This window comes from Kogia breviceps, chromosome 11 (genome assembly GCF_026419965.1).
Source record: "Kogia breviceps isolate mKogBre1 chromosome 11, mKogBre1 haplotype 1, whole genome shotgun sequence".
Taxonomy (NCBI): domain Eukaryota; kingdom Metazoa; phylum Chordata; class Mammalia; order Artiodactyla; family Physeteridae; genus Kogia; species Kogia breviceps.
This window is the reverse complement of record NC_081320.1, coordinates 7622079-7646250: the sequence shown is the minus strand read 5'-3', so window position 1 is coordinate 7646250 and position 24172 is coordinate 7622079. Positions and strand designations below refer to the sequence as shown.

The window sequence follows — 24172 nt, the reverse complement described above, 5'->3', positions numbered from 1 at the left end:
TCAATGCGCCTGCGCTCTCTTTTTATGGTGCCTGAGTGGGAGGGACTCGGCCGGAACTAAAATGCCAGGGTGTGTTCGCTGTGAAGGCCGGATTTGAGTGTGGCCCTCTGGATCCTTTCTGTGCTCCGGTTCCCCTGAGTGGTGAGCTTCAGGCTGAAAGACATTTAGGAATTGCTGGTGAGTGGGGAATGAGTGGCCGAAAGTAGTGCATTTTTGCCAGGAGTACATATCTGGGAACCCTATGCAGATGCGGATTGATTTTCTCCATTCGATTCTATGTTTACGGGTCACAGTAACCTGAATGGGCCTACGTCCAGGTACTGTCCCTTGGGCTCCCGAAAAGCCACTGGCCGGCTGGGTCCCGTTTCCCAGTTTGTGGAATCCCGGGACGCGGCATGTGGAGCCCCGCCTCCTGGAGCTCGAGGGCAGAGCCGCCTCGGCTGGGCAGTCTGGCGGGAAAGGAAATTCAAGTATGTTTTAACATTTTCTGTGCTTCTGTTTTATGCATAACTTCGGCTTTCCTCTGGGGTCAGCCTAACTTGAATTGTTGATGGAAATACAAAATTGCCTAATTTAAAAATTGCCGCATTTTAGAACGTAAATCCTCTGAAGTTGGCAGTTAAAATATTTACCGTTTTACTAAAAGCCGTGATTTTGCAACCGCGTTTTGATCGCCACCTACCCAGAGCTGCTTTTTCCGCGGTTTTTTGTTTAGCTTTGTTTATTCCAAGAGGCACTTCGGACGCCTGCCTAGAAGGCATTAGGAGTTCAAAGAGACATTTCTTGCCTTCAGAGATGTCGATTTATTGAAAGGGAAGTCCTATGTTCTGCATTTTCAGTAGTGCCCCCCCCATTTATCATTATGTCTCTTTAGAAAAGGAATTAGTTTTTTTTTTAAAGAACAGTTACACGCCTGGTCATTGTAAAAGAGCAACAACAAACCTATCAGACATTACGGGGGTGTGGGACGTCGGGGAGGGGCGGAAATAGCCCTGGTAGCCAACCCTCCTCTCCCTGGGTATGCTAACATTTCTCTGATAGCCTTCCAGAGTTTTTCTCTGTTTACACACACATTCACAGACATCTTTTTTTTTTAATTAATGGAAATGGGATCATACTTCTCATATGGTGCATTTATTTTCCTGCTTTTGTGTCTTTGCAAGAGAAATTTAATTGTACGGTGAAAGACAGTATAATTGCTTCAAGGTCCAAGAGTTATGTGCCTAATTATTAAGAATAACCTTTATTGAAACTTACAACTTTTGACTGTCACACATTCTGAAGTATGTAAATGACACTTCATTCATTCAGCAAAAATTAATTGAGTGGCTGCTACATGGCAGTGCTGCTTTAGGTAGATGCTTGGGATACATCTGTGAATAGACAGAGCAAGCCCAAAACAAAAGAAAATGTTAAAATCTTTGTGCTTGTGGAACCAACATGCTGTTGGGTGGGAACAGACAATAAACCACAAACCTAACAAAAAATTAAATTATGTTAGAAGATGTTAAATGCTATGGAAAGAAAATCAAGGAGAGTAAGAAAGATTGGGAGTGCTGACAATTGTAGTGTGGGTCAAAATGTTAAATAATGGAATCAGGGTAGAACTCATTGAGAGGATGAGATTTAGGCCAGAAATGGAAGGATGTAAGGGAGTTAACTATGTGGATATCAGGGGCATTCCAGGAGAGGGAACAGCCAGTCAAGGGAGTATGCCTGCCTGGCAAGTTCCAGGGCCTGCAATGGCGCCAGTGTGTGTAGCGATTGAGCAAGAGTATGGAGGTGAAGTCCTCAAGGCAGGGGTTTAGCACTGGCTGTCACTCTGATTGAAATGGAGAGGCATTGGAGCTTTTTAGTCTTGCAATAAATAAACTTTTAATTTTGGAATAACTAGATTTATGGAAACGTTATGAAAATAGTATAGAGTTCCTACATACCCCCCACACCAAGTTTCCCCTTTTACTAACATCTTACATTAGTATGGTACATTCATTATAACTGATGAGCCAATATTGATACATTATCAACTAAAGGTCATATTTCATTCAGATTTTCTTAGTTTTTACCTGATGTCCTTTTACTGTTCCAGAATCCCATCCAAGATACCACATTATGTTTAGTTGTCAAATGCTCCTTTTGACTATGACAGTTTGACTATGACTTTCCTTGGTTTTGATGACCTTGACAGTTTCGACACAGTCAGGTATTTGAGGAGGTACTGGTCAAGTATTTTGTACAATGTCCTTCAATTGGAGTTTGTCTTATATTTTTCTGTTAGAGAAGTGTTAGGGGTTTTTGGAAGGAAGACATAGAGGTGAAGTGCCATTCTCATTCCATCATATCAAGGATACATGCTATCAACTTGACTTTTATCACAATTGATGTTAATCTTGATCACCTTGATGACGTAGTGTTTGTTAGGTTCCTCTGATGTAATGGCATTTTCCCCCCTTTCTATACTATATTCTGGTAGCAAGTGTTTAAGCATAGCCCATGCCGCAGGGTTGATAGCTTTACTCCACCTCTTTGAAAGGGGAGTATCTACATAAATTATTTGAAATTCTTCTGTGAGGGAGATTTGTTTCTTCTCTCTCATTAATTAATTTATTCATCTACTTATATCAGTATGGACTCATGGTTAGTTTATGTTTTGGATTATAAGCCAATACTTTGTTACTTATTTTGTTGCTCATATTATTTCAGCTGTAGCCACTGGGAGCTCTTTCAGTTGGCTTCTGGTCCCTTTGACATACCCCCATTATTTTGATTTTTTGAGTAGTTCCTTTCTAGCACTAGGTGCTCCAGACTCATCATTATATATTCCCTGCTACAGCCATATAATCAGCCATTTCTCCAAGGAGTCCTGGTTCTTTTTTTTTAGAGAATTCTATTGGAAACTAAGATCTGGGCACTGGGCATGCTCATCGCTACTGGGATGCCATTGCCTTTAGGTCCCCTCAACTAACAGAGCTAACCCATATGTGTATATGTATCTATAATTATTTCTATATCCATCATATCTATGTTAAGCTAAACATGAGTTCCAGCACTAATCCTCTGTCATTGGATCACATGGATCATTGTAGCCTTCCTCTCTGGCCTGTGTGTAACCCTCCTACTCTGATAATGAGAAACCTGGCTAATTGGAAGGTTTTGAGCGGAGGAGTTGACATTATCTGATTTCGGACTTAATGAGATGATTGCTGCTGTGGAGAAAAGACCTTGGGGAAGTTAGAATAGAAGCAGGAAGGCCAGTTAGGAGGCTCTTGTTGAAATCTAAGTGATAAGAGAAAGATTTAACAAAGAGTGAAGCTAAATACATCGGGTTAGTACCTAACGCTTAACTTGGGAGGAATGAGTATGGTAGAGAAAATAATTTAGCATTGTCTATTTGATTGGAGGGCCGGAGGATTAAGCGTCTCTTCTAAAGAAGCCTTGATACAAAGGATCTAAACAACCAGCCAAGCACACTGGACGATTTGCACTAGAAATTGCTCTGCTGTATTGTAACGTTTGAGGTCTGAAGTCCGAATGGCAGTTATGAAATTCTGATGTACTTCTGAATTCTGAGTTGAGCGGACCATGGATCTAACCCATTAACTGATTCAGACATTCATCAACAAACACTGGGTGCCTACTGTCCATCAGATGGTGTGCCAGATGCTGAGAGTAGAAGATGAACAAGACAAAATTCTTGTTTTCAGGGTGCTAAGGACATAGTAGTTAACTCTTCTAAAACTGATACGTAATTAGTTTTGAGAGACTGGTTCGGTTGCTGAGACTTTTTCTGAAGTCAGGCCCTTCTAATGGGACATCTTGCATTGATTCCAGTAGCTTCATTGCTTTGTCCACACCACAGGAAAGACCTGCAGAGCTTGAGTGAGCCAGAATCTGGTGGGCACTGAAATACAGCACTTGCCCTATTTTGGCATGTTAGGGTATTCTTATTATAGCTTTGTAATAATTTAATGATATTATAATAGTAAAAACTACCATTTATTGAGGGCTTCTTATGTGCCAAGTACTGTTTTAGGTGTTTTCAGAGTAATTCATTTGCAAGATAGGTATTATTTTCTTTCTGTTCTTTGGGGGAAAAAATTGAAACATACAAATTAAGTAACCTGTCCAAAATATACATGTATTTCATGAACTTAATCTTTCTGCATTCAGTTTAAGTCAGTAGGCTATAATTGTTTTGTGTCTAAATAAACATGACTTTTCGTTTATAAATGCAATGCATGTTCATTAAGAATAGTCTAAAAATATAAATAAGCCAAAAAGAACATTCTGCTTTATTTAACAGAAGGGTGTTAGGATTTAGTGGAAATGTGCTGGACTAGGTATTAGGAGGTTTGGGTTACAGACCATATACTCTCTTGAAAGCTGGATGCCCTTCGGTAAATGATTGAACTCTCTGGGATTCATTTTCCTCATAAATGAAGTAAGAGCGTTGTCAGTTCTAATTAGGAGTTTGGATTTCTTCAGTCCCTTCCAGCTCTTTAATTTTTTTTTTATTCTATAGCAAAGCATTCTTTATATCTGCCCTCACTGTTAAAGATTTTTTAAATGATAGTAACCTCCATTGCCTATCTTTGTTGAATCAGCCTAGGGTGTAATTTAACTCTTTGGTGAAAATGGCATATGGTTAATGGTTTTCTTGAACTCTCAATAAAACATCTATTGTAACTTAATTCTTGTCCTTAGTGTATTAAAACAATCAAGCTTCTGCTGTTAAACTTCATCCAGTTTTTCAGTTTGAGCTATCCATGTCTAAGGCATACCTGACCACAGATCTGTTTTCTACTCCTCACAGCCCCTAAGGAGAAGATTCACCACACGCATGGCAGGGATTTTGCGCTCAATAGTTCAGAGGCCCCCAGGCAGACTACAAGTAAGTACTTCTTTTCAAGAATTACCTTTTTTTTTCCTATTCCTTAAGAACTTTTTCTCTCTTTTCTAATTAACAAAACATACAGGCAAGTTAAAATTTTAAATTTCTTTATATATATATATTTTAATGTTGAGGGTTAATTTTATTTGTGGTTTATCTGCTCTTTTATCCCTAAAGATCTGAAATCACAAAAGACCCTTTCCTGGAGAAAATGCTGGTAAAAAATGGCTAGTGTTGATTTCCCCATGGCCCACCTTAATCTTTTGAAAGTTTTAGATTTTTTTTTCCCTTCAGTTATGAAGAGTCCATTTTCAGTAATAGAAAATTAGAAAAATGTAGAAAAGCAGAAAGAAGAGAAACACTTTCCCAGAGACCATTAATGTTTGTACTTTCATGTATTTCCTTCCCGTCTTTCTTTTAGAAATTTCAGTGGTGCAGCCTAATCTATTCATGAGGTCCAGAGTCTAGATGGGACCTGCTGCTGCCTTTAGATAATAATAATGCCAGGTGCTTTACACACTTACCTTAACCTCAGATTAATCCTGGGTGGTAAGTATTATTACCTTTTTATAGCCGAGGAAACCCACCCTCTGAGCGGATAAGTATCTCATATGTCACAGCTGGTAAGTACAGAGAGCAGGATTAGAGGCCCAATGTTCCTGCTATGTCAAAGCCCATTTCCTTCACCAGTCTCCCCCAACCCCCAGTTCCCTCCTGCTTATTCTCCCATTGTTTATACCATCTCTGCAGTACAGGGAAAGCATGAAGGGAATGATTATTTCCCACCCAGAGGAGTTTCCTGGTATGAAGGATTAGCAGTGAATCCTTTTTCTTCGGCATCCTGAGAGAAACATGACTGGAAGATTGTAGAAAGGGAACAAGAGACAGGAAACAGCAGTTGATGGCATTCTTGGGACTAGAAAGAAAACTGGAAACTCATTTTGGCTTTCTTTTACACTGTATTGCTGAAACTGGATTATCGTATGTTATCTAGAGCACACTGGCAAACTACAACCTACAAGCCAAAGTCAGCCCACCACCTATTTTTGTAAAAGTTTTATTGCAACATAGCCACACCGATTTGTTTACATATTGTTGACAACTGCTTTCGCCCTGCTGTGGCAGAGCTGAGACTTGGCTGCAAAAACTTTGTAGCCCCAGAGCTGGAAATATTTACTGTCTGGTTCTTTACAGAAAAATATTGCCAACTGCTGGTCTAGAAGTTTATATTTAATGTGCTTTTTCTTTATGTTAGTGGTAAGATGAGATGTAGTCATTCAGCTAGGGGGCTGAGATAAATGTTTAATAATTACAGGTTAGGTGAGAACAGATTTTGTCACCTAAAAATTGGTAGGTTATGATTTCTGCACTAGATAGAGTTCTAAACGTCAAATGTTTTATGGCATATTTTAGATGGTGACAAAAGGTGTGGAGCCCCTTGTTTGTACAGATTGGATTCGTCACAAATTTACGAAGTCAAGAATTCCAGATAAAGTAAGTTTTTACGTTACTGTTTTTGAAAAACATGTTACTGTTGCCGAGTCCAAGCTCATCCTGCTCACCGCAGGACAGGCCAGTAAATCGGGAGATGAGGTGTTGAGGCAAGGAATAGCCACTCTCATTTGGAAAGCCAGCAGACCGAGAAGATGGCGGACTGGTGTACCCAAAAACCATCTTATTGGGGTCCGGATGCCAGTTTCTTTTATAGAACAGACAGGGGGAGGAGGTGAGAAAGTAAAGTAAAAAGGCCATTTGTCCTGCAGAATCTCCTCCCTCCACCTGCATGGGGAAGGGATGTGTTAATTTCTTCTTTTCTGCAGCCATTCACAGGTGGGCAGGGTCAGAATGTCTGTCTGTGAGCTGAACAAAGGCCTTTTAGTTTAACGGGCAGAGGAGCAGGGTTCCTTGTGGCAGGCCATTATCTATGCTTACAGCTATGACAAAAGCAACGAAAAGCAAAGGTTAAAGTAAAAGAAACAGAACCAACATGGAGTCAGAATTCTCTCTTCCCTGTTACAGTATGTTTTGAAAGGTACCGATTTTTGTAATATTGAAAACTTTCACGTTAAATTATTTGTGGGTATAGGTAGCAGTGTAGAGTTTAAAACGTAGGATTTATGTGGGAGGGATAAATTGGAAGGTTGGGGTTGACATATACATACTACTATATATAAAATAGATAACTAATAAGAACCTACTGTATAATGCAGGGAACTCTACTTAATACTCTATAATGGCCTATATGGGAAAAGTATCTTTAAAAAGGGGTGGCTATATGTATATGTATAACTGATTCACTTTGCTGTGCACCTGATTTTAACACAACATTGTAAATCAACTGTACTCTAATAAAAATTTTAAAAATTAAAAAATTAAATATAATAGGATTTATGTAAATTATTATTAAAAATAAATATGTGCCACTGACCTTTTAAGTACTGGGTTTTGGTCTCAGAATCTGTTTATTCCTGCTTATGGCTTTTTCCCTTGATATTTTGTGTTTTCATATCAACATTGTCCTGAGAAAACAGTGTTTCTTCCTCCTGCTCAGACTGTCTGTGTGGCTCTTGGTTTTCACTTTATCAGCCTTTGCTAATTTGGATCTTCTTCTCTGCTAGATCTGTGTCTACCTATCATTCTTCTAGAAAACACTGACTAAGCCCTCATTAGATTTCTGTTTTGTTTTGATTTCTCCAATTTTTATGTGCTGTGGTAAAATACATGCAACATAAAATTTAACCTTTTTTTTTTTTTTTTTTTTTTTTTGTGGTACGCGGGCCTCTCACTGTTGTGGCCTCTCCCGTCGCGGAGCACGGGCTCCGGACGCGCAGGCTCAGCGGCCATGGCTCACGGGCCCAGCCGCTCCGCGGCATGTGGGATCTTCCCGGACCGGGGCACGAACCCGCGTCCCCTGCATCGGCAGGCGGATTCTCAACCACTGCGCCACCAGGGAAGCCCAAATTTAACCATTTTTAAGTGTACCGTTCAGTGGTATTAAGTACATTCATATTGTCGTGTGACCATCACAGCCACCATCTCCAGAACGCTTCATCTTGCAAAACTGGAACTCTGTACTCATTAAACAGTAACTCCTCATACCTTCTCCCCCCAGTGGCTGGTAACCACCATTCTCCACTGATTTTTTTAAAAGCTAAAATAGTATTACCATTGACTATTTAGATACTTTTAATGTGCTTGATGTTCTTTTATCAGAAATCTCTTTTTTTTCAAGTCATGGTCCACAACTGCATTGTCTTATATGTTTTCATGTTTCTTAGGCTGTAAACTTCTGGAAGAAATGATAGATACAGATGTTAGCATTTGTTTAAAATGTGGGGAGAGTGATTTTGATCACTGGTTGTAGTGAGCATGAAAACTTTTAAACTTTATAGAAATGACTCTGAGATTTGCATCTCCAGCCCTTTGCCTATCTTCTGAACTTACTCCTGTATTCTCCTGTAGTTTCTAGACCTTGCTGCTTAGATAACCCACAGGTATTTCAAGTTATCCAAAATTAGACTCATTGTCTTACAGATGAGGTTGTCCTCCAAACAACCAAACTAAAAGAGGGTGCTTGTCCTGTATTAGTGATGTCAGTTAATGCTACCATCCTCTACCTGATTTCCCAGACTAGAAACCTCTGAGTCAATCTCAACCCTATCTTCTCCCTCACCCACCACAAATCCATCTATTTTATTACCTAAAGTCCCCAAATCAGTCTCTTTCTGTTACAGCTGCTGTAATTCAGACTCTTAAATCATGGCTCTAAGTGCTTCCTGAGTTTCCTTGTATCAGTCTCCACCTCCAGTTCATTTGAAAGAGTTTCCTTTCTGAATCTATTTTTGAAATGTCATCTTGCTTCAAACCTCCAGTAGCCTTATATCCATTCTGGAAATTCCTAAAGACTCAGCATAGTTAAGCTTAGTTTAACTTCTCCCCCTGCGTTGCTTTTCCTGTTTTTTTCTGCTTTACTCACACAGAACCACTTACTTTTCCTGAATATTTCATGCTCCTCACACCATTTCTTTAATTCTTCTCTCCTTTTCTTTGGCTCACCTGCCCCATCAAAATCTCGAGAAAAATACCCTCCATCCTACCCACCTGGAGGCAAATACTGCTAACACCCTCCACATACTTTTCTGTTAAATATTTTTGAAGATGTGCATCATCTTTGCTATAATGCTTCTCCAGCTGCTTTCATCATTTAGCAATGTAATGTGAACCCTCTGTGGATAAGTTAATGATTGAATAATATCCTTTTTGATTAAAATACCATCTTATTTTTTGGCCTTCCTCAGTCTGATTCCCCAGAGGTATGACTCTTGACCTAATGTTTTTGACATCTTTATACATATAAGGATAAATAAATAAATATATATATATATATATATATACATACACACATATATATATAATTGTTAGAATCATATTTAGAATTTAGGGGAGAGACCTTCAAGACGGCGGAGAAGTAGCACGTGGAGATCACCTTCCTCCCCACAAATGCATCAGAAATACATCTACACGTGGAACAACTCCTACAGAACACCTACTGAACGCTGGCAGAAGACCTCAGACTTCCCAAAAGGCAAGAAACTCCCCACGTGACTGGCCGTGTGGCTGACAGGGTCTTCGTGCTCCGGCCAGGTGTCAGGCCTGTACCTCTGAGTTGGGAGAGCCGAGTTCAGGACATTGGTCCACCAGAGACCTCCCGGCTCCACGTAATATCAAATGGCAAAAGCTCTCCCAGAGATCTCCATCTCAAACCTAACACCCAGCTCCATTCAATGACCAGCAAGCTACAGTGCTGGACACCCTATGCCAAACAACTAGCAAGACAGGAACACAACCCCACCCATTAGCAGAGAGGCTGCCTAAAATCATCATAAAGTCACAGACACCCCAAAACACCACCAGACATGGTCCTTCCCGCCAGAAAGACAAGATCCACCCTCATCCACCAGAACACAGGTAACAGTCCCCTCTACCAGGAAGCCTACACAACCCACTGAACCAACCTCAGCCAATGGGAACTATGAACCTGCAGCCTGCGAAAAGGAGACCCCAAACACAGTAAGTTAAGCAAAATGAGAAGACCCAGAAGCACACAGCAGATGAAGGAGCAAGGTGAAAACCCACCAGACCAAACAAATGAAGAGGAAATAGACAATCTGCCTGAAAAAGAATTCAGAGTAATGATAGTAAAGATGATCCAAAATCTTGGAAGTAGAATAGAGAAAACACAAGAAACATTTAACAAGGACCTAGAAGAACTAGAGAGCAAATAAACAATGATGAACAGCACAATAAATTTAAAATTCCCTAGAAGGAATCAATAGCAGAATAACTGACGCAGAAGAACAGATAAGTGACCTGGAAGATAAAATAGTGGAAATAACTACTGCAGAGCAGAATAAAGAAAAAAGAATTGAGGACAGTCTCAGAAACCTCTGGGACAACATTAAACGTACCAACATTCGAATTAAAGGGGTCCCAGAAGAAGAAGAGAAAAAGAAAAGGACTGAGAATATATTTGAAGAGATTATAGTTGAAAACTTCCCTAATATGGGAAAGGAAATAGTTAATTAAGTCCAGGAAGCACAGAGAGGCCGATACAGGATAAATCCAAGGAGAAACATGGCAAGACACATATTAATCAAACTTATCAATAAATTTGGTAGAGTAGCAGGATACAAAATTAATGCACAGAAATTTCTGGCATTCCTGTACACTAATGGTGAAAAATCTGAAAGAGAAATTAAGGGAACACTCCCATTTACCATTGCAACAAAAAGAATAAAATACCTAGGAATAAACCTACCTAAGGAGACAAAAGACCTGTAGGCAGAAAACTATGAGACACTGATGAAAGAATTTAAAGATGATACAAACAGATGGAGAGATATACCATGTTCTTGGAATGGAAGAATCAATATTGTGAAAATGACTGTACTACTCAAAGCAATCTACATATTCAATGCAATCCCTATCAAACTACCAATGGCATTTTTCACAGAACTAGAACAAAAAATTTCACAATGTGTATGGAAACACCAAAGACCCCGAATAGCCAAAGCAGTCTTGAGAAAGAAAAACGGAGTTGGAGGAATCAGGCTTGTGGGCTTTTTATTTAGAATGTATGCATCATAATTTATTTAGCTATTCTCTTGAGGAATATTGATGTGGCCTTTAAAATTTTCAGTATTACAAATAGTGTTATACATACATCCTTATTCGGGGTTGCAGAGAATACATACTTTTTATAATACTCATGTGTTATTGTCATTGTAAGTTTTTGTTTGTCCCCCTACTTGAATGGGGGAGGGGATGCAGCCCAAGGCCTAGCTCATATAATGCAATATATTCTCTTGACATTTGAACTCTTTAGTGTCATCTGGTTGCTCCTGCTTTTCTCTTAATAAAAGCAAAACAAAATAAACCCTTGCCTGTGTGGTATTTTTCTTGGAGAATGAAATTCTTAGACTCCATCTATCTGAGTAATCAGACTGGTAGAAATGTTCAATTTGAGGGTGAGGATTATAGAACTATTAGAGATGAAATCATTATGTAGTTGTTTGAAGTTTTTTTAAGGAAAAAAAAAATAAAGGAGGTACATAGAAGCTGTGTAAATTGAAAATTTACTGTTTATAATTCTTCCTTTCCAGGTTTTTCAGCCTTCACCTGAAGATCATGAAAAATATGGTGGAGATCCACAGCAACCTCATAAACTGCATATTGTGACCAGAATAAAAAGTACAAAAAGACGTCCGTATTGGGAGAAAGATATAATAAAGATGCTTGGGTTACAAAAAGTATGTAACTATTTTAAAATAGTCATCTTTAGTGTTGTTTAAATTTGCTTTAAATTTCCCACTTTTAAAACTTTAAGGTGTATGTTTAATATTTCTTTTATTTAAATGTATTATTTCATGTAATATATTTGGAAGTTTGATTTAGACAGAATGAGGCTACACCTTAACCTTTTCCTGTAACATGGGACCATCTGTGCTTTTGAAATTGATCCATAACATTGTTTCCTTTGTTTGTAGGCACATACTCCTCAAGTTCACAAGAATATCCCTTCGGTGAATGCAAAACTGAAAGTGGTTAAACATTTGATAAGGTTTGTTGTTTGTTATTCCAGCAGTTTCTTAAAACGTGTTACCTAGTATAACTCTAAAAGCATTCCCTTATGTCACAGAATCAAGCCCCTGAAGCTGCCACAAGGTCTCCCAACAGAGGAGGACATGTCCAGTACGTGCCTCAAGAGCACTGGAGAGCTGGTGGTGGGGTGGCTTCAGAACCCCACGGACCAGGAAGTGAATAAGTCCTGATGGCCTCGTGGCTTCAGAGTAAAAAGTGCAAGTCATTTCTATTTAAAGATGGTGAGAAAGTGTTCTCATTAAAATGTGTTTTAAATTGTCATTTTCACTGGCTAAACATGGTGTGATTCTTCCTTGGAGGTTTTAGTGCTATTAATTGGTTTAATTCTGTCCTCTTTCCCTCCAGTAGTTTCACTGGAAAATGGTTAAGGATGGCAGTGTTTGAACATGTGGGTTCAGATGTCACCTTAGCAATCGTCGTTAACTTTTTAAAAAAATTGTCTTCTCGTTTAATTGAACACATTCTATGAATGGCCCTTTGAGGGAAGAGTATGTTATGTGTTGGAGAAATCCACAGCTGACCAGAATGTGGTCCCTGCCCTAAAGGAGCTTAGTCTGTTCCCCTGGAGAACAGAGATTCAGCCAGAAGCATTAGACACTGGGTGCAGCTGGACCGGCTGCTCTGTGCTGTGGTGTCTATAAATACGTATGTGGACTTGGCTTCATTTTATCCTTAAATTTAATACCCAAAGTAGTATCTGTTTTCTAATTATAAATCTCACTTGGCCTAAACTTTATTGATGTTCCTTGAATTCCTAGAAACCTCTGCCAACAGTTGAGGATGCTATTTAAAAGAAAAAAGAGAAGGAAAGAATCATTTAGGGAAAGTTGTTTTATTTCCTTTTATTCTATTTCAGACACCTGGAGGGGTGGGGAGAAGTAAGAATTTTAAGAGAGGTTCAGTACTGGGAAATTCTGTGGCAGCTAACTAAAGATGATGCTGAGGACGCAGAATTCTAGTTGCCCTTTATTTTCCTTGTCTCGTAAAATTTGGCTCAGGCAGCAGCAACATTGGCATACTCACTGCTTATGGTCCCAGCATCTGTCCTGTCATAGAGTTTGGGCATCAAGTAGAAGTGCTGTGTGAAGTGAAGCCAGATATCATTAATTAATAAGCTTCAAGGCAGTCACACTTTCAGTTCCACAATTATTGAATATCCAGTATATGTACGGCCTGGAGAGGATATAAAGCAGAAGGACACTAACTTCGAAGGGCTGGGTCTAACTGGAGAGAGACCTGTATGCCTCAACAGAAGCTGTCCTTGCTGGAGTTGGGTTGAGGCCAGCTGTATAAATATTGATAAAAGCAGCCCCTGCTAATGTTTTGCTGCCTCTTTTACTAGGCTAATATTAATGTTTAAAACGGGGAAAAGGCCATTGGTTAATTTTTACCCAAGGAGTCTAATAAAGTTTTGGTACGTAATTTTAACCTCTGCTGCTCATGACTAGAGGAAAATATCTGAATGATAAGTTGGATATTTAGAAATGAAATTGCCCAGAAGAGGAAAAGCCTGTAGGGAGATGAGCACAGGCTAGAGCATTCGTTTTCTGTTGTCACGTAACGTATGACCACAGTCTCAGCCACTCAAAACCACACGTGCTCATCACCCTGCTGTTTCTCTGGGTCAGGACTCTGGGCACAGCTTAGCTCGCTCATCTGCTTAGGGTCTCCCAAGGCTTCAAAAAAGGCATCAGCCAAAGCTAGGTTCTCCTCAGATCCTTGACAGGGCAGGTATCTGCTTCCAAGTTCTCCCAGGTTGTTGGCAGAAGTCATTTCCTTGTGGTTATAAAATTCATGGCAAGTTGCTTCTTCAAAACCAACACTGGAGTGAGAGACTTTAGCAAGATGGGTGCTACCCCCTTAGGTAATCATATAAATGCAGTGGCCTAGATTCTGTCTCCTTTGTTGCATTCCATTGGTTGGAAGCAAGTCACAGGTCCAGCCCACACTCAGGGAAGAGGGGAATTCCACAAAGGTGTGACCACCAGGGGCCAGGATCAGGGAGGCCTCTGTGAAGTCGACCTGCCAAGCCCAGTCAGTCCCTCCTTAAGCTGGACCCAGGGGATTCCCCAGAATGGTACTCCTTTGCCTCCCATCATTTCAAACCTTACAAGGACTTCCTCTGTCCTGTCTTTTGTGTCTCAGAGAATTGCTTTATTTCAGAAGGTTTTTCTGGCCACTCCTCGGTGACCATTGGCATTTGGTCAGGCTCAGGGGAGACAAAAAGTTACCCAAGTACTATTTTTAAGGGCCATTCCAGTTCTCAAGGTCTTCTCAATCTAAATGGTGCCTCTTTCAGGCCAAACACGTGTTTTCTTCATCTTCTCTTGTTAACAATACTAACTAGTATGCTTATCATTCTAACTGTCACAGTTTCACCAAGGACGATTTGGGATTGCACTGGCCATTTTAGGAAGCTTTTGACACAAGCAAGATTGTGTGTTTGGGAGGTACTTTAGAACAAAAAAGAACAAAAAGTGAAGAAACCTCCATGAAGACATTATTTGTCTTGTTTTTCTTTAAAAAAAAAAAAAGACCGTTTTATTTAATATAGAGGATATTTAATATCCTCTCCTTCCTTTCTATACTTTGAGGAGTATTAAGTACTGGCTTTTTGATCACACAGCTGGATAAAAATATCAAGGGTCCAAGTTACTGTCTAAACCATCTGTCGCTCTCTGTGTATTTGTGTCAAAATCTGTTTTATACATTTAAACTTCTCTCAGCTTTAAGACCTTGGTTAACAATTAATTAATTAAAACTGGAAGTCTGGACAGTTTCTAAATAAGAAACTGATACAAAACAGTCACTAAATACAATTTTTACCCTTATTTCTCAGAATGGCAATCCATTAACAAATGATGAAAATGCCTTTTTCCCTCAAAATTATTAAAATGATATGAAATGAGTGCTCATAGAGAAAAAAATAGCCAAACAATTCATTTTCTGTTCTCTAATTTTCTTTATTTTCTGGAGAAAAGAAAAATAGTTATCACCTTAGTTAAAGAGAATATAAACAGTTAATTATACCAGGCACAGTAATTACAGAGAAATACAAATATGTATTTAACATAATGGATATGGTTTTCTGCTTATTAACATGGTAAATTTAGTGATATGTACATTTTTTATTTAATATGCTGATAAATTATGTTTTAAATCTATAGGTATTCAATATAAGCTTTAAATGTCTTAAATATATTTACACATGCCTAAATACTTGCATATAAAGACATATTAGTAATTATTACAATCTGTGCATGAATAATGTAAAATAAAAGTAAAAATAGACTTTGGGTAAACTAAGGTATTTTTCATCAAATTATTTCCTATTTTGGGGTACTTATCACATAACTTGTCTTCTATAAAAACTATTTTTGATTTTGCCTTTCCCAAAATCATACCTAGATTCAAAATAATAAAATTGTTAGGATGAATTTTATGCCTACACTATCTGTGGATTTTCTAAAGTGGCCATTAGATGGCATAAATAAAGATTTGCTGTTAACCACATAAAAGTAAGGGCAATAGGAATGATTAAGTTTGTCCAAAGGTTCTCCAAACTTCAATTCTATTGCGAGAATTTTTGTCTACCAAGCTTATTTTCTTTTAATTAATTAATTTATTTATACTTTGGCTGTGTTGGGTCTTCGTTGCTGCTCGTGGACTTTCTCCAGTTGCGGCGAACAGGGGCTACTCTTCGTTGTGGTGCGTGGGCTTCTCATTGCGGTGGCTTCTCTTGTTGCGGAGCACAGGCTCTAGGGGCATGGGCTTCAGTAGTTGTGGCACACGGGCTCAGTAGTTGTGGGTCGCGGGCTCTAGAGCGCAGGCTCAGTAGTTGTGGCGCACGGGCTTAGTTGCTCCGCGGCATGTGGGATCTTCCCGGACCGGGGCTCGAACTGTCCCCTGCATTGGCAGGCAGATTCTTAACCACTGCGCCACCAGGGAAGTCCCTACCAAACTTAATACTAAAACAATCCTGACAAATTTAAAAAGGAGTTGATCTTCCTAGGTTAGTTATATATAAGTAAGGTCTATTACATATCTTTCAATGAATATGTTTTTCAAGTTAAAAGAAACATAGTCCTTGGACACAAAGACTGGTACAATAAAACTATCTTCCAAAAGTTTCCTCCATTGTTCTGGATTCAAAAATCCTCCCCTTGCCTCACCCCCTTTCCTTTCATTATATATCTGAACAGGCATTAGGGAACTGCTTCAGTTACATGGAAATCACCAGAGGCCCTTTGCTTATTTCAGTCTTTCTTTAGCTCCAGTAGCCAAAACATATGTATATCCGTCTTGTCTGAGAACCACAGCAGTGACAACAAAAGTGTGAAAACTTCAGCTGGTTTAGTTCTAGGGTCTCCACTCATCTTAATGGTTTCCCATGCTGTGCTATATAGATTCTTCCATTGACAGTAAGCTCTCAGCATCTTTCAGCTAGTCACCTAACCTATGAAGTACTGGTGCTTCTCCATCACGCATCAGTGCCCCTCTCTAAACCCAGCCCCCTCCTTCCGTCTCCCACAAAGGGACAGCCCGTAATCGCTTGCCTAAGGGAGCTATCCATACCCTGCACTGACCTCCTCAAGACTCCCTTGGATAACTCTGATTTAATTGTGTATGTAGATTATTCATACTTAGAAAGTAAAATTAAAAGTGTCATCAGACTCAAATTTACCCTTGAAATATAAGCTTTTCTCAAAAATTGTATCCATTCAATGCCCTCTCCCAGATCTGCCAAATAAAAAAAGTAAATATACTGATAGGATAGGTAGATGATTTGGAGATAGTCCATGACATTGAAATGCTTTAGAAACAAATGCCCATCACAGGAGCCCCTATAAAATTGACAATGAATTAAAGAGCTTTGACATGCTTTTCTATATGTAAGGAAGTGACCGTAATAAAAAGTGAAATTTAGCAAATATTGGGCTTCCCTGGTGGCGCAGTGGTTGAGAGTCCGCCTGCCGATGCAGGTGACGCAGGTTCGTGCCCCGGTCCGGGAAGATCCCACATGCCGCGGAGCGGCTGGGCCCGTGAGCCATGGCCGCTGCGCCTGCGCGTCCGGAGCCTGTGCTCCGCAACGGGAGAGGCCACAACAGTGAGAGGCCCGCGTACCGCAAAAAAAAAAAAAAAAAAAAAAAAGTAGCAAATATTATATTACCCAGAAAGCAGAGAAAAATTGGCAACAGTATTGAACCAGCATTAGTAGGGTAATTTTAAAGATACCACTAAGGATTTTTCCACTGCACATCCTACCTGCCAACGACACAATCCTGACAAGATTCCGACAAGACTGGACAGGATGCTCAAGGCCCCTTTGAACACCTTGATTTCCTCTAAGCTGCTGGAGGGTGGTTTGTACTTGTTGCTGCATTTATGAACTACAGGGCAAGCACAACTGTGGATATTAGGATAAACAAAAAAATCCATCCGATTGTCTAAAAGAGCCAGCCAGATTCTGGGACATGTTTTCCTTGCCTGGGTTTTATAATCTGGGACCCTGGCTGTAAGTCTTGTCATAAGACTCATGACCCTTTCGCTTCTGGTCAGTGCCTGTGTTACAGCTGGTCAGTGTATCCTGTCCAGAGACTTCAACGCTGCTGTGCCGCCGTTGGCACATCAGATGACTCAACAACTCATCCTACAACTAGCCCTAGTCCAGCAAAGACTGTGCCCTGTGGACATCCTCCTGGTTTTAACTGACAAAATCTTGACCAGTGAAAATCTGGACGTCGTGGATTAATGCCTTGTGGTGTGACTTTGTCCGCCCTTGGCTGAAGAGGAGCATTAGAGAAGAGCAGCTCTGACCGCCAGGAGGAGCCGGCCTGGAAAGCCCTGGCGTGTCTAGGAGCCGGCCCAGCACTGACAGGTGTTTCCTATTGAACGTCAGCAGTTTCACAGGTCACCGACATCAGCTGAAGCTGCTCTGTGACTGATGGATCAAGGCGAAAACAAGCTCACTCCGTGATCACATCTGAGCGCAGACGAAAACACAAGCATTGTTCAAGCCGGAGAAATGAGGCGCATCCCCTACTCCGGGTCATGTAGGGCTGCTCCTCGTCACACAGCTCTAGCCTCGCTTCATTCCTCTCACCTTCTAGATGAGATTCATGAAGACACCAATCATAGAGCCATCTCTCTTCTCCTGACAGCATCCAATCCAGAGCAGACCGTGCTGCTTTGAACACTCATCAAAATCATCTAATAAGAGCCCAGATCCTTTAAAGTCCTTCCCAAAGGACTTTTCCTGAGATGCGATAAAGGGAACTTATCCAGCTCTAGGTGTGTCTGGTGGTCTGTGGCCAGCCTGCGCTCCCGATACTAATTCTTGTGGCTCTCGGGTCTAAGCTGCTAAGGATCATTCAACTCAGCCTCGACTTCCTTAGAGTATCTCTTTGCTGCTTCCTTCACCACAGGTAAGCCAGTCTGCTGGTTTCCCAGCCTGGAGAGCTTGCCAGAAAAAAAAACTCAAGTGGCGCCAGTCCTGCTTTCTCTTCTGTGCAGGAGGTCCGTCGCTTCCCTGCTTTCTGTGTTCCTTTTTCCCAGGAAGGCTGGTACAGTTCCAGGGCCTCAGGACAGCTTGGCCTGACATCTCAGGGGACTCTCTAGGGAAGAGAATGTGGGATAAAGCCTTGGGGATGAGAAATGGGGTGCGGGAGGCAGGACAGGAGAAACCGTCAGTTGCCGCTACCCCTGCCAGGACACCTTGCCCCTGTTCCGCCCTGACTGAGGCTTGTACCCTGTCCCCTGCAGCCCCAGGGAGTCCCGGGCAAGCTCCTTGAAAACGGCAACTGTCAGCAATTGTGTGTCGTTATCCTGGCTGTGAGGTGTTTTCATATATGTACATATAGTTGTCTTCCAAAGCTGGCATTCTGCTATTTGGGGAGCTTGGAGAAGATACTGCATCCTCTGTGCCCACTTCAGCGTTCATGGTCCTCTTTCTGAGCCCCCATAACCCCAGCCTCCACCTTCTCAGAGGGCACTACAAGGTCTCCCAGCCTCCGCCGGAGCGCCTTCCACAGGCCCGTTTCCCTTCGCTGCAGCCGTCCAGGCTCCCGGCAGGTCTCCCTCACTGTCTCTCTCCTCACCGGCGGGCCCTGCCCCCCACCACACTTATCCACCGCCTCACTGGCTCTCGTTCTGCCGCCGGGGCCCTCTCTGCCAAGGCCCCTCCATTCTCACTGTCATTCCCACCCCCACAGCTGGCCTTACCACTTTGCTCCGGAGTCCCCTGGCCACTGTGTCCTCATAATCGTCACTTGTCCTCTTTCACTCCCACTCATCCGCACCAGCTTCTTCGTCTTAGCCACCAGGGTCTTCTCTGTGCTTAGACCCCCCTCCTCCCCACTTCCCCCTTGTTCACCATCAGCCTCGGGCTTCCTTCTGACACAGGAGCCCTTCTGGCCCCTGGACCACAGTCCTAGTGGACCATCTCCCCAGCTCCCACCAGAGCACGCTCTTGTTCCCCAACTAGACACCACTTTGTCTCTGGGGGTCTATTCTGTAACCCCATGTTCATAGCAGCATTATTTAACAATAGCCAAGACATGGAAACGACCTGTCTATCAATGGATGAATGGATAAACCAAATGTAGCATAGATATACATACACATATATAGAGACATACATTATATATATATATATATTCAATATATATATACTATTCAGCCATAAAAAGAAGGAAATTCTGTCATTTCCAGCAACATGAATGGACCTTGACAGCATTATGCTAAGTGAAATAAGTCAGACAAAGACTAATACTATATGATCTCACTCATACCTGGAATCTAAAAAGAAACCTCATAGAAAAAGAGACCAGATTTGTTGTTACCATAGGCAACAGGTGGAGGAGTGGGAATTCGATGAAAGTGGTTAAAAGGCCTAAACTTGCAGTTGTAAGACAAGTACTAGGGAAGGACTGTACAATGTGATGACTAGTTAACACTGCTGTGTGATGTATCTTGAAAGTTGGTAAGAAAGTAGACCCTAAAAATCCTCATCACGTTAAATTCTTTTGTGTGTGTGCATCCGTATGAGATGTTGGATGTTAACTGAACTTTTTAATCATCCCACAATATGTGTAAGTCAAATCATTATGCTGTACACCTTAAACATACAGTGTTGTATGTCAATTGTCTCTTAATAAAACTGGAAAAAAAACCTAAAATGAATAAAAGAAGAAAAGAAATGCAGTCATCGAATTAAGGCCTTGAGTCTTCAGGAATACCCAGGGAAGGGGCAGCTGTTCAGAAAAGTTACCTCCAAGCCACTCTCTGCTCTCCTCGGGTCATCAATTCAGTCTGATGGGGGAAGCAGGTGGGAAAGTGATGGTTCTCAGGGAGCAGCAGCCTGTCTGGAGCACAGAGGGAGGTGGAGCCCCAGGGAGGGAGCTGGGATGGGTTAGAAGAGGTGCAGGGCAGAGCCCCTGAAAGAGGGGACCTGGAAAGGCACATTTTGCCCACTTAAAACTTGCCACAGAGTATGAGTTGGGATCATTTTCGTGCTATAAAACAAAACAGTCCCTTAATCTCCTGTGATGTTTTACAGCCAAAATCCAACAGCCAACAGAACCAGCCTGCACGGCTTTGCTGTCCTACCTGCATCAGCCTGAATCCAAATCCGTTTCCTGTCTCTCCCCAGGCATCTCTGAGGACCCACCCAGCATGGCTCTCCCAGGAGATGATGGCCGCAATGGTCGTTGAATCCACACAAAACCATTTCCCAGCTTCTCGGATGCTGGCTTTGTTGGCTAACATCCTTCGAAGATCCTTTGCTTCAGTCTTTTCGGAAGCAGTGACCCCTGAGGACAGAAGAGAGAGGGTGCTGTCTCCAAAATGGAGCTGGCATACCCAAGGGAGAGAGCGTGGTACACTGGGGTGAGGGAAATAAGTACTGGAAATTCTATTTCCATTTGTTTTTTCATCAAATCCTTCAAATTTATATTTTTGTAATATTTCATCATATATGTAGAATACAGGAAATTTGTAAAATGAACAGATATATTCGGGCATCCTTAAAAAATTCTTCACTAGTAGCGATGTGCAATTAAGAAAGTTTTGATATGTAATCTGCTTTAAAGAGCCCATCTACATGAGGGCACTGAAGGAAACATACTGTCACCATTACTAGCAATAAAGACAGTGATAGCCACTGTTTCTGGGCACTGAATCAGTTGCTTTATGTTTATTTCCTCATTCAATTCCCATGATAAAAGTTCAGTATGTTTTCTTCGGAGTCACGACCCTGGGGAGGGTCCTACTTAGTCCACCAGGTTGGAAATTCTTCCTTTGAGCCAGTGTGGTGTGTCCATTTGAGTTAAATCAGGCTCCTTAAACCTCTACATTTGAATGAAAACAGCCTCGCCCCGGTTAATCACCTGGTTCTTTGCGTGTTAGCTTTTTGCAACATGTGACTCCAAAGAACTCTTGGGGGTTTCCAGATATCACGTCTACCTTCACAGGTAATCTGCCTTCATGGGTGATATTTTTAAATTGCTTCCTAGGCAATTCCAAAAGAAGAATGTTTTAAATTATGATGGAAATTTCCAGGGTGACTGATCGAAGGGGTTGGGGGAGGACACGGTTTCTTTGGGTTTATAAGCTGTTGTATTTTACATTTCAGAATTATCCACAACATTATACATGTCTGAAACTGAGTAGGCCTTTATTTTACATACAAAGTGAAGGAGGCGTATGAGGGAAGGAAAGATTCAGAGAAAGAAATAATTTCCAACCAACATTTGATTGATCCCTTGTGTTACTGCAGACATTTAATCAGCCACGTACCTTATGGGGTCAACTAGAAATTGTGAGGGCAGAGGTGGGAATTGGTGAATCCATGATGCAGACAGAACACTGTTATTACACACATAGGACATCACGGGGATTAAGGGCACATGCTCCAGAGCCTGGCATCCCTGGGTTCAAACCCTAGTACTGGCTTGTGGGAGCTTGACAAGTAATTTAACTTTGCTGTGTCTTATCCATTTTCTCATCCATTAAATGAGGATGATAATAGCATTTTTATCATGGGAATTAAATGAGGAAATAATTGTAAGGCAACTGATTCAGTCCCCAGAGATAGTAGCTATCATTGTTTTTATTGCTAGTAATGGTGACAGTATGTTTCCTTCAGAAATGAACACAGTCACTTAACCTTTTTATGCCATTTGACCTCTGCCCCTAGCATATTAAGGCCCAGGCTATCAGTGAATCCAGGCTGCTGGGGAGAACCTTGGACTGGCCCCTACTTTTGCCAAAGTGTTGAGGAGGGCAATGAATTTTAAGATTCCTTGATGTCCTAGCTTGGGAAGTAGGCCTCCTTTACTCTCCAGACTATTAGCACCTGGAAGGCAGACCACACCTGTTAGCACTGGGCTTGCCCCCAGAGTAGGGCTCATTTCCTGAGCGATTATGCAATTGAATTAGATCCATAACTGCCATGTCCGTAAGAATTTGATCTCATGGGAAAGACTTGATTTGAAGGTTTTGCAAAGTGGACTCATATCTGTGTGCTGATTTGGGGTGTCCGGTGCCTAAAATGTTTATGCCCCTGTGCAAACACGATAGTTACTATTCACACCTGAGATCATTTTTCCCTCTCTGTGGGAGGTTATCACTGATGCTCCCTTAATCTCGAACTTGTGTAGATCACCAAAACACCCATCCAGTTCCCTCCTTCTCAAACACCAGCTGAAAATTAGGCAAAGAAATGAGAGTGTGTGTCGGCCAGGGCAGAGTTCCTCTCCTCAGGGCCGAACTTGCCTACTGGGAATTCCGGCAAATGGTCACATGGAGGTTTCTGGACCCAGCTCCAGACCCCCGCATTGCACCAGAAGGGAACAGGCCAAGACTTTGAGGCCAGGCCCAGAAAAGGGAAGAAGCTGCACACAGAACAAAGAACGTCTAAGGGAAATGAAATGGTCCATAGCGTACCTACAGCAGCTACGGCTCAGTTTTCTTCATCATCATGCGTTTTCATAATTGAATGTACTTTGCCATTAAGGAGGTCCTCTGTTGGTCTCTCCTGTTGTTTCAACAGCAGCTTTGTGTCCAAAGGGGTCTTACCAGTAAAGGTATGCAGATGGATTCACTCATTGAATATTGATCAATGTTCATAAACTAATCTTATTCACTAATGGAAGTACTCCATACTCTGGTCTAATTCATGTCCTTCTGACCAGCCCCCAGCCGCCGTGCTGAGCCACCTCCCACAGAGCACACACTCTTGGGTGAACCTTCGGCTCTTGGCTCTCTCCTCTCAGAATGCATCTTCCATACTCTGAAGATACTGGTGGCTTGCACAATTCCCCGCTCCAACTCTGCTCTCACTGTGGGTACTGGACCTCAGGACCTTTCAGAGGTCTTCGCTGGTGATTGCAGTCAAGACCTGCTGAGAACTCCACAGAGTGGACACGATGCCCCCAGATGCCCCCAGACGCCCCCAGAAGACCCAGAACCATCCACAGACTCCACAGCCTCACGCTCCTCACCTGTCTTCAAAGTATGCTGAGAAGGAGACAAAATGAGAACAGACCCTATGTCTTAGCACTACTCTGTAGATAAGCACGAAGATAGACAGATAAAAACTAAAACAACCCATGCACTGCACCTAGGGGAAAGTCTTCGTAAGCACCATGGTGTTGAGCAGCTGTGAGGAAAGCTGTGTTTTCTTCACCCATAAACCCCACAACAATACCTTCAGAACTGTATTGGGTTTAAGTTGTATCTTCTTCCCCTAAGATGCTCTGACCAAACATTCTAGAGTCCAGGACGACCCCAAGATCAGTTCATTATATTCTTGCAAGAAAATCAAAGTAAAAATGTGTGTACATAATCAAATTTAACCTAATTATTATGCTTTTATAACTTTCATAAAGTATAAGGACACATATTGGAACACGTTGTTCTATCTGATCATTTTTATTTTAGATCCATGGACACAAAGCTCAAAGGACACCTGAGCAGGGGACTCTTTTCTTTAGAGAGAACTTCAAACAATCCTCAAAGATGTAAGTGATAAGGAATTTTTGTTCTTTACTTGTGAAAATGCTAATCCAGATTCTCTGGCTCTAATTCCTAAAGTTGGAAATAACACGTAATACCCATAAC

The 24172-nt window shown here is 41.5% G+C and overlaps 1 protein-coding gene across 4 annotated transcripts; it reads left to right on the top strand.

Moving 5' to 3' along the window:
- Positions 1-24: 24 nt before the first annotated feature.
- Positions 25-24164, top strand: MRPL30 (mitochondrial ribosomal protein L30). 4 transcript variants are annotated; one of them, XR_010835349.1, is made up of 8 exons: positions 88-177; positions 4814-4891; positions 6305-6385; positions 11554-11700; positions 11938-12011; positions 12090-12273; positions 20703-20938; positions 23993-24164. XR_010835349.1 is itself a non-coding variant. In XM_059079775.2 (6 exons), exons 2-6 carry the CDS (start codon positions 4841-4843, stop codon positions 12220-12222), a joined length of 486 nt encoding a protein of 161 aa, XP_058935758.1. In that variant the 5' UTR covers positions 25-177; positions 4814-4840; the 3' UTR covers positions 12223-12313. The 4 variants fall into 4 exon arrangements, 2 of the variants coding, with proteins under 2 accessions (XP_058935758.1, XP_058935756.1); XR_009338283.2 differs by lacking the exons at positions 88-177; positions 23993-24164 and adding an exon at positions 329-470 and having other exon boundaries at positions 20703-20721; XM_059079775.2 differs by lacking the exons at positions 20703-20938; positions 23993-24164 and having other exon boundaries at positions 25-177; positions 12090-12313.
- The last annotated feature ends 8 nt before the right edge of the window (positions 24165-24172 follow it).